Consider the following 17,322-nt stretch of genomic DNA (forward strand, 5'->3'; position numbering starts at 1 on the left):
TGCCTTAATTCCATAACCTTTTAGAGACATTTATGATTTGCCAGGTGAAAAACATGGAAAAGGCAAGTGATTTTTGCTGATTCCATGTCTTTCATGGATTGAAGGCCCTTCTGTAAATATAAGAGCACATTTGAATCAATTCAATAGTTACCTAAATATTATTTACACTGATAAGTTTTAGAACAGTTCCAGTTTTAAGTCTGTCTCTGTCTCTCTCTCTCACACACACACACATGCACACGCACACGCACACACACAGAGACGTAATTCCATTATTCCTGAGAACATCAAAGAACAGAAATACTAAGGAGAAAATATGCATCCAGTTGGGACAAGTGAAGTAAGGCACAAGTATCCCAGAAACTTGAAAATATAAAACCCACTCAACTCAGCCATAAAACATTTAGGAGGCCAAGGCATATTAATAAATCTAGAAAGTGAACACATGCTCTGGGAAACACCATGATTAAACCAGTAAAAGTAGCTTTCTGGAGAGGGAGGGTGGAAACCATATTTAAGAAAGTACTTCCTTTGTTCCATCTATGCATCATAGTTTCTAGAGTTCCAACCAATTGTTTTATAGAATCTACCTCATTAATACGATATGTTGCTTTGGCTCATAATTTACCATCAATGAATTCAATCCTATGGATATTTTAAATTGCAAAATACATAAAGAGTTGTTGCAGCCCCACTTTTAAGTTTGCTCTTCCTGCCTCCAGTATTGTACAGATAATCGTCAACCACAATTGAGCCCAAAATTTCTGTTGCTAAGTGTAACCTTTGTTAAATGAATTTTGCCTCATTTTACTACCTGTCTTGCCATAATTGTTAAATGAATCACAGCAGTTGTTAAGTGAACCTGGCTGCCCCATTGACTTTGCTTGTCAGAAGGTCACAAAAGGTGATAGCATGACCCTGGGACGCTGCAACTGTCATAAATATGAGTCAGTTGTCAAGCATCTGAATTTTCATAACATGACTATGGAAATGCTGCAATGGTTGTAAGTGTGAGAAATGGTCATAAGTCACTTTTTTCAGTGTTGTTGTAACTTTGAACAGTCACTAAATGAACTGTTGTAACTCGAGGACTACCTGTATTAAACAGTCTGTGCTTCATCAGAATTACATACTGGTTTCCAGTTTAATGAACTATCGGGAAAAGCCATGGCCTATTCCAAAGCCCTATTTCCTATCTATGATAACCAAAATATATGGCCGCTAGAGGGCAACAAAACCTTAACATTTTTAGCTATTTCTTGCCAACATTCTTATGTTTGTCCCAATCCATTTCTCTTACAAATACAATTCAACTAATCAGACAAACCAACTAATCTTGATAATTGGCCCCATACACCTGTTAGGCCTCTCGTTCCACATCCATAATTTAAAATAATGTAAGAATATCTTTGCATAAGCCATTGGAATCATTCTAAGACCAAAACACACTTGATACAAAATCATTCTCTATTTGAGAGAAAAAAAGCTCCATTTAAAAGATAGCAAACCTTTATCCGATGTTGGATACAACAGTGTAAATTTCCTCCTAGGTGCCCTCCCCCCCCCAAAAAAAAGATTTAATGCATCCAATGTAGTCTAGACAAGACAGTTAAATGTATATTGATTTAATTTTACAATATCTGTACGATTTACCTCTTGTGAAATAGCAACATTTTGCATGTAAAGCAAATTATGTCATGCACATCAATTTAAGCCATTTGCATAATGACATCATTATTCCAATAGCATGTTGATGTATTTTAGCTAATTGTGTATTTTTATATTGAACAAACAGACATAACAGCATCCTTCCACCAAATACTTCGTTAAAATGAGGTCCCGGTGTACATAATTTAGCAGCATTTGTTCAGCAAAAAGAGAAAATGTGTATCAATTAAAATGAAAAAGCAACATACCTTCACTAATTTCTCCTTTGCACTGTGATAACATTATTGCCTCGGTCCATGCGACTGGAATATTCACATACTTCGCACAACCTAATACATTGAGACCCAATCGTCTCTGTCCAGAATATAAAATGGAAAGAAGCAAAAGATTATAATACCATTTTTCCCCCAAGCTAACGTTAGACTTGGGGCTGAACTAAAAACTAATGAATTGAGCACATTCGGAAGAGATTCAGAAGAAATTCTTCAGACTTTGCACAAGTCTAGTGCTTCTGAGCTAATCATTAAAGCAGCCTGACATTTTTCAGTCTTCTGCTTGGAATACATGTTGCTGATGCTGCTTAGGGAATGCATAAGACTCTTAAAGCAGTGGCATCTTTTGTCAAGACTGGAAAAGTGGAGCTGCTCTAATAAATAATAGAAACATAATGAATGGCAGTGCAAAATATAACATTGTCAAAGTATGCAAAACTCTACTTAAAGATAACATTTAAAACGAACTGCTGACAAGAAAACATAAGAGCTAGCCGAGATAGCAATGTTTTCATCCCTCAGGTTAAGACTTAAATAAGAAGATAAATACTGAGTGTAATTATATTGTTACCATCAATTGAAGTGCCTTGAAACAAAGAGCAATTAATTACATGCTCTGCATTCCAGCAATGACTTGCATTGAGCCTGTTTGTGAAGTGGGCACATGTCTTGCTCAAAACCAATCCAATGAAACATCTCCAGGCATTTGGGAGCATCCTTTTAAAACATAAATCTGCCAGAGTTGGAGTCACTTTGCCTTTTTTTTATACTAGATTGCCATAACAATATTTAACTTAACTATAAAGGAAAAGTCTGTCAAGCCATTTCCTTTTCCTCATTTCCTGGAACAAGACACAATAATTAAAAACTAAGAGGTCCTTTACTCACTGCCAAGACTGTTTTCATGAAATTACTTCAACATGACTGTTTTTTTTTAAAAAAAAAAAATAACCAAGTATTTCAAGCATTTTCAGCCTGGCATTTCTTTCTTTCTTATTTATTTATTTATTTATTTATTTATTTATTTATTTATTTATTTATTTATTTATTTATTTATTTATTTATTTATTTATTTATTTATTTATTTGACTTGACTTGACTTGACTTATATACCGCTTCATAGGGATTTCAGCCCTCTCTAAGCGGCTTACAGATTTTTTTAGCAAATTGAGTCAGCAACTTGCCCCCACAGTCTGGGTCCTCATTTCACCCACCTCGGAATACAAATTATTTTAACATTGTCCTTTCTGCACATCTTTGTATGAATAACTTTAAAAAGAAAATGAATGTGATGTAGTAAAAAGTATTTTCATTAGTTCTCAGGTCTTAAACAGCTTCATAAACATTTAGATTCAACAGTTGGTCTTTATAAATGACCTTTTACAAATCCTATATGTACAAACCTTGCATCTAATAAGCATTTTTTTAGCCAGATCTATGAATGCTTCCTTTCTTTCTGTTTTTGAGGCATTATTGAAATTCTCAATGAATTCTTCAGTAAGTTCAAATGGATTTCTAGAAAGATACACCCAAGGGAATATCAATTTAATTGGATAAATACATAGAATTAACCTTTCAAGCATAAAAGAACAGAAAGCTTATTTAATTTTAAAAGAGCCATTGTGTAATATGAGTCTTTAATATATACTTTCCACTGTTGTGTCATTTTTACGACAAATTTTATAGCATCTACTAGACTTGACAATTCTGTCCTGGTAAGATCAGAAATATATATGTGTGTGACAGGTCACCCTTTTATCTAGACCAGGGGTGTCAAACTCGCATTGTCACGGCGGCGTCACATGACATATTGGGACTTTTTTCCCCTTTGCTAAACCGGGTGGGGGTGGGACAGAACGTGATGCATCCAGCCCACGGGCCGCAAGCTTGTCACCCCTGATCTAGATGGAAATATTGGTTTTCTATCCTTAAAATAATCTAACTTAAGAATTTGCTGTTCAGATTTCAATATGTTCATTAGCTTTGGCACTGCTATTACCCAGGCTTTGATCTAGATTCTAGAGGGAGGTTATCAAATTCCTAGCTGGTGCATTCCTCTGCATCTTTATCACTTCCACCTTAAGATAGTCCTTGCTTACTAACATCATTTGGGACAAAAATTACTGTTACCAAGTGATGCAATTGAAAAGCCCAGTGTCACATGACTGTGTCATTGAGTGATGGCAGTTCTGCATTTCCAATTGGCAAACAAAGCCCACATCATCCTTAAGTGCAATCTGACATGGTTGCATTTGCAACATCCGGCCAGCTTTGCCAGTGATTTTGCTTGCAGGAAGCTAGCAAAGAAAGTCACAAATTCTGATCATGTGACTATGTGACACTACAATGTCATAACTGCAATCCAGCTGCTGAACAATCACATGCAGAGACCTGCAATGGCTGGAAATTTGAGTATAGAAATAAGTACCATTTGTTCAGCGCCATTGTTTGAATAATCACTGAACAAGTGGTTATTATCGTTTAAATTGTCACTAAACAAATGGTTATTACATAATAGGAAAACAAGAGCAAATTGCTTGCCTTCTGAAGAGTGGGTATTTCAGGATGTACACTTTCTATACAAGGTCTCCCTTGTACTTGACATCTTTCTACAGGAACAGATATAGTATATGCTGAGGGTTTAAGCTTCCCCGGTGGAACTGTGAAGTTCTGTCTGCCAACACTTAGCAGCTCAATTGCAATTGTTCAAAGTCGTGTTTGACTTGGAGGTCACGTATACAACGTGATCATCAATAAGTTCTTCCTGCTACAAGCATTTCCACTGCTATTGAAAATCTTAAATCTTTCCCCAACTGTTCTCCAAAGAAAAGAGAATTCACTATCTCTGAAAGTACCAAGTGCAATTGATTTCAAATCTCTTCCAGGATAAAAACTAAGCGAGTAGCTGGAGCCACAAAGTGCAAACATATTCCAGGTGAAGGAAGTAGCATTGCTGATTTCACAAAATTCTCAATTCTGGCCTTACATTTCTGGCATGTTTTTCCTTGAGAGTCACTCAATGTCAATTATTGCACTTATCAATGCCATGCTGTAAGCTGTTATTTTGCCTACTTTGAATTTTTTTATCATGTCCTGTATTTTATTTTCTTGTCCATATTTTCAATTTAAAACATTTTGCTTACTATTTTTGCTTCCTATGTTTCCACTCTTGCTTCCTATGTTTCCACTCTTGGCTTAACACTGCTTACCCCAAAAGGAAATGAATAATGTGATGGATCTGCTGTGGGTGTGTCTGCATCAGTTTTGCTGGATTTTATCTTCTGCTGTGAATCAAACACTTCTATGATTCTCACTGATTTGTTTTTAATAAACAAAGGAGCCACCTTGTGGCAAGTGTACATTTTTTTTCTGGAAAAAAAGTATTATTAAGCTAGGGATATATTTTTTTTAAAAAAAATCTTAAATCTACCTCTTAGTTAAGGAATGTATATTCACTACATTTGTTATGACTATCAGATTTTGTGCAGCTATAACACAGGAATCACTTGAAATTTTAAGGCAAAACTGTGCCTTTTCATTTTTGTTTAATCAATTGTTTAACTAATATTGGCTGAAATAATTCATTCAGTTTTACTTGTAGATGTTAAATGTTTCATATGGTATTATATTATAATTCATATTTATATGTTTTCAATAAGAAACTAATATAGAAAATTTTAATCAATAACTGAACTAGCAAAAATTAAATAATTGATACATAGACATGCCAGAAATAAGGAACAGAACCGAATATCTTTGAAAGAATAAAAATCATGCTTCCTATTAGCAGACTAAGAAAAAAAAACCTAACTTATACAATGGTATCTATCTTCTTTAATTACTTTCAAGGCAGAAATTGAAATGTTATTCTAGTAACTAGAGTAATTCCACATTGACTATACAGGTGGTCAGCTAATAACAGTAATTGGGACAAGAATTATCATCACTAAATAATACAGTCATAAAATGTGCCATCACAATTGCATCATTTTAGCAACAATAGTTCTGGCAGTCTCTGGTTATCATCATTAAGTGAGGATCCTGTAAGTCATTAGGCAAGGACTTCAATTTATCATGACTTCCAAAATACTTCTCAATTCCCCAACTCTCATTTTGGAAAGCTGGCAGGGAACCTCACAAATCGCAATCACATGACTACAGATGTGGTGCGCCAACCAGAATTTTTGAAGACCAGTCATAACTACCACTTGTTCAGCACCACTGCAAGTATGAACAGTTGCTGAATGAGTGGTTGTTAAACTAGGGCCACTTGTATGAAGCTAGTAAGTTATATCAATGGTCAACAGAAACATATTAATTAAAGTTATGGTTAAACATCATACTGCTTTGACATTAATGACATTACTTCATGGATTGCATTTTTATAAGAAATAACCATTAATAATGTATGACTCTATGTCTATTGCACTAAGCATATGTTTACTAGGAAGTCATCTTGTATCAAGCTATGACATATTCCATGATAATATATTGTAAGGCACCTTGGTGTAAGAATTTAATTATGTATGAAATAATCAATTCTCCTTAGCTATAGTTTTTGGAATAACCTGTAATGATAGACGTAGGATTCTATGAACTCTTCATGATAAGTGTACAGTATTCCTCTTACATTATTAATCTAGCAATATACTTACAATAAGACAGGTGGATTTCATGCATGTGTGTGTGTAATAGAAGGGGGGAAGGGGGGAGACAGAGAGGGAGAGAGGGAGAGGGAGAGACTATACATGGGCTGAAAAAGTCTACATGACTAATAGGAGCTACGGAAGTGTTAAAGATGGCAGAATCTCTGTTATTTATATAATTATTTATTGCATTTATATTTTGCCACAATGAAGAACAACTCTCGCTGGTTCATACAATATAACCTTCAATTATCCAAGGTGCAAATTAAAACTAAAATGCTATTTGAAGAAATCAATGAAAAGAAAATGATGGCAATATCTAAGCTAAAACACTGCAAAATAACTCATTTTCAGCATCTTTTTAAATAAAGTCAGGAAAGGAGCAAATCTGCAGAAGAAAGGTTATTCCAAATTATGCCTAGTGCTTGTCTGGGTTTTGCAGGCCAGAAATGATTACAATAATCAACTTCTGATTTCATATTCTACAAGATACAAACAGATCTAAAAGATATTAAGATTCAAGTCATTTTGTCAGAAAATGAGGTGGTGTATTTAAGTAACATTACCACCCTCCTCAAACAGTAATTTATCCAAGCAATCTTCTGTTTCCTTTATTTTTTAAGGAGGTATCACAGAAATTAATTTTATTAGTTCTCATCAAGAAAATTAATGTCATATAAAATTCCATTTAATGTGGTAATAGCGAACTCTTAAAACCAATTTTTAAAATGTATTTAAATTCAACTGACAGGAGGACGCTTCTGATAATGACTCACAGACGAGATTCAATATGGATTCTACTATTTCATTTAGGCAAACAGATAATATTATTCTAAGTAATGCACCCAAGAAAATAAATTAAAAGTTTCACTCCACCTATTATAGTTATAATAGCGGGCTAATTCCTTAAGCATGAATCTTATTAATTGTTTCCAGTAAGTTCCAGGGCATGGGATAATATTCTAGTTCATAAATGTGGAAGCAGGTTTATTTTTGCTAACTCGGTTTAAATGCTAAGATTATTTTTGTTTCTTAATTTCCCATTTCCCTAAACAGATAGTTGTTAGTACATTTCCTTATTATTTATGTTAACGTTTCATATCTTTGACTGAACTCTAATAGCATTTGCTTGTCCACAAGTGGTACAGACACCACCATTGGAACAGATTGCTGTTGTACATATGGAAAGTATTATTTACATAAAATAATATGTACCAGAAAATGATCCAGAACAGAATTTACAGGTGCTTCTCAGATAACATCAGAAATTGGAACCATCACTAAGTGATGCAATTGTAAAGCACCGCTTTACAACAGCAATCCTGAAAGTCCTTGTTGCTGTCATTAAGCAATGATTGTGGCTCATCAAGTGAAATCTTCCTCACAACTTCCCACCCGCTTCTTTTAAGTAAATTTAATGGAGAAGACAACAGGAAGTTGCAGGTCCTAGGCAGCTCACAAGCAGGTTAGTGGGCAGGTAAGTAGTTGCTATGGTATGATGCGATCACAGCCAAGCATTGACAGGGGGGAAGAGTGCTCCAACAAGAGAGTACACAAGCCACAGCCCAGCACAAATATAACTGGGTCATGATAGCTGCTGTTGGTGGCAAACGGATATGTGTGTGACTGCCTGTGGCACCACACGTGCAGCCATGGCATCACATGCTCTACGTGCTCTACATGGGGCTGCCCTTGAAGAGCATCCGGCGACTTCAGCTAGTTCAGAATGCGGCCGCGTGAGTGATCGTGGGCGCACCTCGGTTTGCCCACATAACACCTATCCTCTGCGAGCTGCACTGGCTACCTGTTGATCTCCGGGTGCGCTTCAAGGTGCTTCTCACCACCTATAAAGCCCTTCATGGTAGTGGATCTGCGTACTTGAGAGACCGCCTCCTGCCAATTACCTCCTCCCGACCCATCAGATCTCACAGATTAGGCCTCCTCCGAGTGCCATCTGCCAGCCAGTGCCGGCTGGCAACTATGCGGAGGAGAGCCTTTTCAGTAGCAGCTCCGACCCTCTGGAACGATCTCCCCGTGGAGATTCGTACCCTCACCACCCTTCAGACCTTCCGCACAGCCCTCAAGATCTGGCTATCCCGTCAGGCCTGGGGGTAAAGAGTATAATCCGCCCCCACCCGAATGTTGAATGAATGTTGCTCGACTTTTAATTATATATTGTGTTATATGTCATTGTATGTTCCCCTTCCCATATAAGTTGTTAGCCGCCCTGAGTCCCCTCAGGGAAAAGGGCGGCCTATAAATAAACTTATTCTATTCTATTCTATTCTATTCTATATAAGGCATGTCTGCACTATAGAATAAGAGAACCCTAGGATCTCACACTCCTGGGTAGGTTCTTTGGGAGAAAAAGTGATGGGAAGGGGAATGATTTACAGGAGCGACATGTGACCTTCCCTGCTGGCTTCCCCAATGACTTTGCTTGTGAGAAGCCAGCAGAGGTCACAAATGATAATCATTTGACCATAAGACTCTGCAACCATTGTAAGTGCAAGTCACTAGCCCAATGCTCAGATTGCGATCAGATGATTGGGATAGCCAGAACTTCAAGGACAGATCATAAGTATCATTCATTCAATGCCAACATAACTTCAGTCGCTGAATTAGTGGCTGTTAATTGAGGACTACCTGTACAGGAAGCATAGGTTGAAAGGGCAAAGGTGAAGTCATGTGCCACCTATCGCATTGTACACTATATCTTTCATTTTCTACATTTTGATGGCATGTTATTTAAACTATCATGAAGTGTTTAGCTGACTTGCTCTTTTCCTTAAGACATGGGTTGAGAACCTGAAAACACTGAAGGTATAAATACTGCATCAATTATGAATATTTAAACTTACCTTCGTGGTCTTCTCTTAAAATCAGCTGCCGCTTTTTCCAGATATTGAGTCACCAATCTCCGATGAAGCTTTTTATGCTCATCATGGGACACAATTCCAAAGTTATAATGTACTGGCACTTTTAAAATGGGCATAGTGTTGTAAATTCAGTCCTAAAAAAAAAAATAGTATAGCCAAAAGGAAATATTACCATTTCCTCTACAAGAACTAAACTTTACAACTTTTCTGTCATGTCCTTCAGGGAACTGAAAAACAAAACAAAACAAAAACAATAATGTGGATATCCTAAAAAGAATGGCAATTTTAAAAATTTGGAGTTTTTTAGCACTCCACTTAGAAAACGATTTAAACTGCATTTATGTTAATCAAATATTCATAATAGAATAAATAAAATTGCAATATGTTATGCTATTTATATCCAAAAATATAATTAAGTTGAATTGCATCTAGAATCATGCCAAACTGTTTGATTTACTCCAATCTCTCTATTTCATTATAACTTCTTGATCAGATAGTTAATTAGCCACTGTACCAGACTAGCATGATGTTTGATTAATCAATTTAAATGTTATTACCAGTAATAACTGGTATGTGGTAGGCAATATAATATCAAAGAATTACAATATTATCCACAAAATAGAGCTAAATAATGGAAATGTCAATTAAAATTACATCATGATTTAAAATATAAACTCCTAAAATATAATTTAAACTATGTTATTGATACTGTAAATGTAACAATAATTGGTTATAAACTTCAGAAGTAAAACGTGCCCCTTTGGGGGGACTTTGGGGGATGGCAACCATTGACAGTTGCTGGATATATACAGTATATAAATGTTATCCAGATATATATTTTATTATAGCCCTTCCAAAGAAGGCAGACAATAATAATCACATCAGAGATACTTTATAATAAAATTATACCTGTAACATTAAGGAAACCATGTGATTGTTTAAAACCACTCTTTAGTTTTAAGGCTATCTAAGGACATAGTGGAGATCCTATGCCTATGCATGACCCCCATGCATGCGCCTCCTATACAAACACATGTGGCCCCTGTTTGTCCCCTGCCCCCCTGTGCATGTGGCCCCCACATGCGCCCACCCCATACACATGCGCAGCAGAGACCCAAAAACCAGCTGGCTGGTGGGAGGCATACGCGTATGCACAGCTGAGCTGGGGCAACAGCTCGCGTGCCCAAAGAAAGGGTATGGAGTGCCACCTCTAGTACACATGCATAGGTTCACCATCATGGGCCTATGCTATTATCAGAAATACAGGTAAACCACGGATTACAATGGCAACTGGAGCCAGAATTTCTGTCACTAAGTGATGAAATTATAAAGTGTGATGTCATGTGACTGTATCACACAGCAGCAATCCTAGCAGTCCCAGTTCCTGTCATAACCCAAGGACTGCACATGTTGTTAAGGAAGAAAAGGAAGGAGTCCCTTGCAGGCAGGGACAATCAGGTGCCACAGGCAAATGCTGCAGAGCAGAGGCAGGTGGATGGATACCACAGGCAGGCAGGCAGGCAAAAAAGCAGCAACAGTGGGAGCACCTTGCAATCTCTTGCCAGTTTTCCCACTGACTTTTTTTGTGAGAAGCTGGCAGGAAAGGTTGCAAATGGTATCAAGTGACCATGGGATACTACAACTGTTGTAACTGTAAACCAGTCGCCTAGAATCCAAATCATAATCAAGTGATTGCTGTGATGGCCACAACTTCAAGGACCAGTTTTAAGTCTCCCTTGGTCAACATTGTCCTAAATTTGAACAGTTGCTGAACAAATAGTCATGATCTGTAATCAGTCCATAAATTCAACAAAATTTACACTACTGCATGGTCAGGATTACAGCCTCATCTCATCATACTCTAATCTAATGCATATTTACTCTGAATAAAATCCAGTACAGTTCATTGTGGCATTTGTCATTGGAACTCTCTTTAGGGCTGTGTTAAGAAGAATCTCAAAGACAATAGAATTACTATGAGTCCTACCACATAAACAGATTAGAACACTAAAATTGCCATTGTTTATACCACTAGTGAGATTAGGAGAATGAAAATAAAGGATACTTCCAGAAATCACCAATAACCAAGATAAATAATGCAGCAATTCCACATTTTTCCTTAATAAAAAAATCTTCCTTATGAATAAAGCTAGGAATGTTACAAATTTATTATCTCATTTATTTATTTTGCTTTGTTTAATTTAAACAGAAGCCCATCTCACTTACATGATACCTCACAAATTAAAACAGCAACGACAAACTCATGTAAATAAATTAAAACACTCAATCTGAAACAGAGAACCATTGGAAAGCACCAGCCTTCATATAATATAGATATCTTGCAGGCTCCCCACATCTCCACAGTATAACACGAGGCAAAATAATCACAGAATAAAATCTTATCTAAAAATACACAGAGAAAGCATATGAAATAGAGGATAAACTCATGAGAGTGCCAAATAATTAATATTTTATTGTGATAAAAGAATTCATTTACATAAACCAAGGCATAACTATCCTTTGTGAGTACTACTGGTGTTCTGCCTATGGCTCAAACATTCCTTCTGAAGCACACAAATAAAAAATAGAATATGATGGAATACATTTAATCATTAGCAAACTCTTATTAGATGCCTTACTATCTGCCAAGAAACAATCCTGTTTGGTTTATTTTTTTTAATTTAAACTTTAGCAAATCATAGATGATCCACTTCAGTTAGAAAACATGGTTAAATCCATAGTATAGATTATTTCATATATTTCCTCTTATTAAAAATGCTTTATTTTGGAAATTTAAAAAAACTTAAATAAATTGTGCTCTATATAAATCTGATCGTTTTATCAGATAAATACAACTTTAGAAACAGCTTTCCACCACATATTCTACATTAGTTAAGGAGTAATTAAAATGTATAGGGACGCAGTGGCTCAGTGGCTAAGATGCTGAGCTTGTTGATCAGAAAGATCTGCAGTTCAGCAGTTTGAATCCCTAGTGCCATGTAACGGAGTAAGTTCCCATTACTTGTCCCAACTTCTGCAAATCTAGCAGTTTGAAAGCATGTAAAAATGCAAGTAGAAAAATAGGGACTACTTTGGTGGGAAGGTAATAGCGTTCCATGTGCCTTCGGAGTTTAGTCATGCCGGCCACATTGACCACGGAAATGTCTTCGGACAGCGCTGGCTCTTCAGCTTTGAAACAGAGATGAGCATTGCCCCCTAGAGTCAGTAACAACTAGCACATATGTGCGAGGGCAACCTTTACCTTAGTTAAAACATATTGATGCTTATAATGTAGATTTTCTCAGGAAAGGTCATCTGCACTGACTGATTTGTTTTTGTTGGTGTACATTTCTAGAAAGAGAACTTTCAAGGTCAGAAAGGTGGGTGCAGATCTCACCTGAGGTGGTACAATGTTCCAAAGGGCAGGAGCTATGGCAGAAAAAGTTTTTCTCTTGGACCCTATCAGTTGAAAATCTTTAACTGGTGGTGTCTGCTGCATGATTCCCTTCTGTCAATTAGGTAGGGTAGGCTACTCCTATCAAGGTGAAATGGTTCCACAGGTAACCTTGACCCAAGCCAGGCAGGGTTTTAAAGGTGATAACCAACATCTTGAATTGCACCCAGAGGCAAACTGGCAGCCAATGCACCTCACAAACAGCAGTGTGTGCACATATGTGTGTGGTGACGTTTGTGAGGAAAAAGATACATCATGGTACCCACAGACACTATCTCACCAACTCCTGTTTATATTATGATATTCAAAATATTTAAATGGCTACACACTGGTTGACATAAAGAAAAATGTTAGGAAAGTATTTTTACCCCAGTTAACTGAGATTTCTGCATTATTTAAAATATCTCAATCTAGAACTGAGTTGAACTTAATCACACTGCCCTTTTTTCTAGAATGAGAAATTTTGCTACTCACTCCCCAGCTTATATTTTCTCTCTCTCTCTCTCTCTCTCTCTCTCTCTCTCTCTCTCTCTCTCTCTCTCTCCCTCCCTCCCTCCCTCCCTCCCTCCCTCTCTCTCTCATTCACACACACACACACACACACTCCACCTGATAGTAGGACAGGACTGTACTGCCACTAAATCTGCCTTTTAGCATAGGCTTCTAGATTCCTTATGATATTATTCAGTAATATTTCTTTACTGAACACTTGTGCTTTTTGAGGAAAGGACAAACAAAAGTAATGTATTTTTACTATTCTATACATCATATAAAACCACTAAAAATACTTTTTCATGTTGACATGAAAAAGACTATGTAGCCTGAGAGTGACAATAAACAGCTAGGGCAACAATATCCCATTGGCTTTGGATCCACTTGTGGGACATCTGCCAGACTGTCACAAAAATAACTAATTTTGCCCTTATGGTCAGCAAAAAATGTTTTGCATGGCTTGGCTATAGCAAAGACATCTATTCTTTTATTTTAATAAAAGCATCATCTTAAAAGCTCAATTAATCAATTCTATGAGGGGTAGTGGATATGAGGGGTGGTGGAGATCAATGTCTAGAGACTCAGCTAGTGATGACCATGGCATATGGAAAACTGTGACTTGGAATACAAGAATAGTAAGAAGGGTCAATTGAAGAGATGTGTTGAGTATGTGTGAAACATAAGTCTCCTAACAGGATTCCTTGGGAGCTCACTTTCTCCTGGTTTCTAGGCCAGCAGCTTAACTACTACAGCAACTGGTCATATACACGTCATTTAATAATTTTAAAAACAATTGCTTTCTTAAAGTGATTTATAACAAATAATTTAAACTACTTTACTTAGGTGTCTCTCAATGAAATCAAATTTTGTCCTGTTATTGATGAAATAACGACTCTTTGATGTCTGCTTATCCACTGGTTTCAGAAATCTGCTCTGAAGGACAGCTTAGTCCATTTTCTTTCTATTGACTTACAGCACCCTGTAACATCTCTGTTGGCAAACTTACACCAGTGAAGACTTCAAATCACCATCACAATGATTATGTGGTAGCAGACTAGACAAACACTGTAGGAAGAGAGCCATGTTAGGCTGCATTGGCAAATAATCAGGAGCCCAGGGGCGCCTTTTTTGCCTAAACAAATGCCATTTAATAAAAATGCAATATCATTTTGTAGAGGGGAAAAGAGGCCGATTTAAAACATGCAGAAATAACAGACTATGTTAACTGCCGCACTCTTAGCGCAGAGGGGTCTTCAAACTTGACAACTTTAAGACTTGTGGAAGCTCTGCTGGCTATAGCTGGCTGGAGAATTCTGGGAGTTGAAGTCCTCAAGTCTTAAAGTTGCCAAGTTTGGGGACACCTGCTCTAAGCGGGCACTCAGAAACTTTTCAGCTCAGACTCTCACCAAAGCAAACTCTCTTACTAACGTTACTCCTACTGTTTCCTCCCCGCAAAATGGAAGTGTCTTCTCAGCGCTTTCTTCAGCTATAGTTTCCACTCCGAGTACTACGAGTAGGAAGCAGGTCCGGACACTGCTTAACTTTCTCAATCCCCTTCACAGTCCACTTCGTGCTTCCCTTTACTTGGGCGGGCGTTAAGAAAGACGTGGAGCAGCAGCTCACGATCCAGTGCTAAGGGCTAAGCTGTAACCGGGGAACCAGACAACCTGTCGGGGTTAAAATCACCCCCTTGGAAAGCTCCCGACTTTGGACCGCGTCCGCCAATCGTCGCGTTCAACTTACCGTACTCGTAGGAGGAGGCGAAAAGGACAAGCGCCCAGGCCCTCCTCTGCTCCACAGTCCCCTTCGTGGGGTTTTCATGGGTCGTGGCGACCGTTGCCACGGACGCTGCAGGACGGGACTCCACGGAGTGGGAGAAATGAAGCTCCCCTAGCGGCTATTCCTGTGCCGCGTTTTGTTTATCTGTCACTACTGTAAACCGGGGTATGTGTAGCGGAGATCAATGTCGGGATTGTCATGACAGATGTGGTTTGTTTCATCTTTCCCTCCTTTCACTGCGTTTTTTCTGGCCTTTCTTTGCGAACTCAAGGCAATAGACATGGAAGGAGGCAGAGGAGGTCTGTCTTCTGGGAATTTTAAGTATTTAAACAAATGCACCCCACTCCAATAAATAAAATGAGGGTGGTGAATCCAAAATAAATTAACCTTTGTGTTTTCAGAACTACCACGGCACGAACCTATTTCTTCCTCCTGAATAGATGACCATTATTAACTATTCATTTGATTCACAAATGCAATTCTGGTAAACCACTTGGGAGAGGTAGCTTACCTAAATTTGTATCTATCTGCTTCTTCCCTGAGCCTCTTTTTGTACTATTTATCTGAAAAGTTCTTGGGAACTCAAACATTTTTGCATTCATTTCTCAGCTGGATGGGGTGCGAGTGGGGGGCTTCCTTTAAAATTGTAGACAAAAAAGGAAGTCCACCAATGTAGTCAAATGTTGCTCAGAAAGTTTATAGGATTTATATCAAAAATCAGTAGTACAGGTAGTCCTGTAGTGACCATTTGAAGTTACAACAGTACTGGGGGGGGGGAGAAGTATGACCATTTTTCATACTTACAACCTTTGCAGTATCCTCGTGGTCATGTGATCAAAATTCAAATGTTTGGCAACTGGCAGGTATTTATGACCTAGGGTCATATGGTCACCTTTTGTGACCTCCTGACAAGCAAAGTCAGTGAGTAAGCCAGATTCACTTAACAAGTACGTTATTAACTTAACAACTGTAGTGATTCACTTAACAACTGTTGCAAGAAATATTGTAAAATAAAATCACTGTTAAGCAAAAGAAAGTGTGGGCTCAATTGTGGTTGTAAGTCGAGGACTACCTGTATTACATATAGCACATATATCATCTACTAAAATACATGATTTACAACACACTAATGACTTGGTTAATAGGAAAATTCCTCATGAGTAAAAATAATAATCCGAACATAAATTGAAATACCCCAGTCTATTTTAATATCTACAACCACAAATATTTCAGGTAGATCACGTCTCAATATATTTTTCTCTCTACAATAGAGAATACAATAGAATATTCTTTATTAGCCAAATGTATTGGACAACCAAGTAATTTGTTTCCAGTACATAAGCTTTCAGTGTACATACAAAGTAATATCATGAGACACCAATAATAGAAAGTAATAGGAAAGATAAGAAAGGTAATAGTAATACAGCCCTACTACATAAGTACATTTACTTAGAAATAAGAGTGTTAGTCTATACAACCGTGATGGCAAACATATAGCACACATTCCACAGGTGGCACACAGTGCCATTTGTTAAGGCACACAAAGCATTGCCCTGTCAGCTCCAGCGTGCATGCACACGCTGACCAGCTGACTTCGGACTTCTTTTGAGACCCCTTTTCACCCTCCGGAGCCTTCAGGCTTCCTTGAAGGCTCCAGAGGTTGAAAATTGCCCCTACGGACAAACCAGAAGTCACCATTCCCAAACTTCTGTGTTCCCCTTAGGGGCGTTTTTTGCCCTCCGGAGGCTTCAGGAAAGCTCCTGAAGCCTTGGGTGGGGCTGTTTTCACCCTCCCCAGGCTCCTAGAAAACTTCTGGAGCCTGGGGAGGGTGAAAAAACTACGCCAAAAGCAGGGGGGGGGTCACACATGCATAGCATTATGGGTATGGCACGCCCGCGCACGACTCCCCCTGTGCTTCCCCCGCTTTTGGCATGGGAGCCAAAAAAACGTTAGCAATTACTGCTATACAATATGCCATTATTATATTTACATAACTATATATATTACCTTTTTATCACATCTTATTTTACGTTTATATTCTTATTCTTTGTTTCTATTCCCTAACCAGATATACCATATGTCCCAAATCAGATAATATTATTTCTCCTCTTTCTTTTATTTCCATTGTCAGC

General features: G+C 37.7%; 1 protein-coding gene across 1 annotated transcript in view; it reads right to left on the bottom strand.

Moving 5' to 3' along the window:
• Positions 1–15,241, bottom strand: part of TMEM232 (transmembrane protein 232) — a 118,699-nt gene extending 103,458 nt beyond the window's left edge. The window contains exons 1-4 of the mRNA XM_014059455.2: positions 15,155–15,241; positions 9,448–9,692; positions 3,344–3,455; positions 1,917–2,022 (exon numbers count right to left, since the gene is read on the bottom strand). Coding sequence (XP_013914930.2) covers positions 1,917–2,022; positions 3,344–3,455; positions 9,448–9,581 — 352 coding nt within the window. The 5' untranslated portion in view covers positions 9,582–9,692; positions 15,155–15,241. The remainder of the gene's footprint in view (positions 1–1,916; positions 2,023–3,343; positions 3,456–9,447; positions 9,693–15,154) is intronic.
• Positions 15,242–17,322: the final 2,081 nt, after the last annotated feature.

This window comes from Thamnophis sirtalis, unplaced genomic scaffold, assembly GCF_051295495.1.
Source record: "Thamnophis sirtalis isolate CommonGarterSnake01/CBP01778 unplaced genomic scaffold, rThaSir2_p1.2 scaffold_5, whole genome shotgun sequence".
NCBI lineage: Eukaryota > Metazoa > Chordata > Lepidosauria > Squamata > Natricidae > Thamnophis > Thamnophis sirtalis.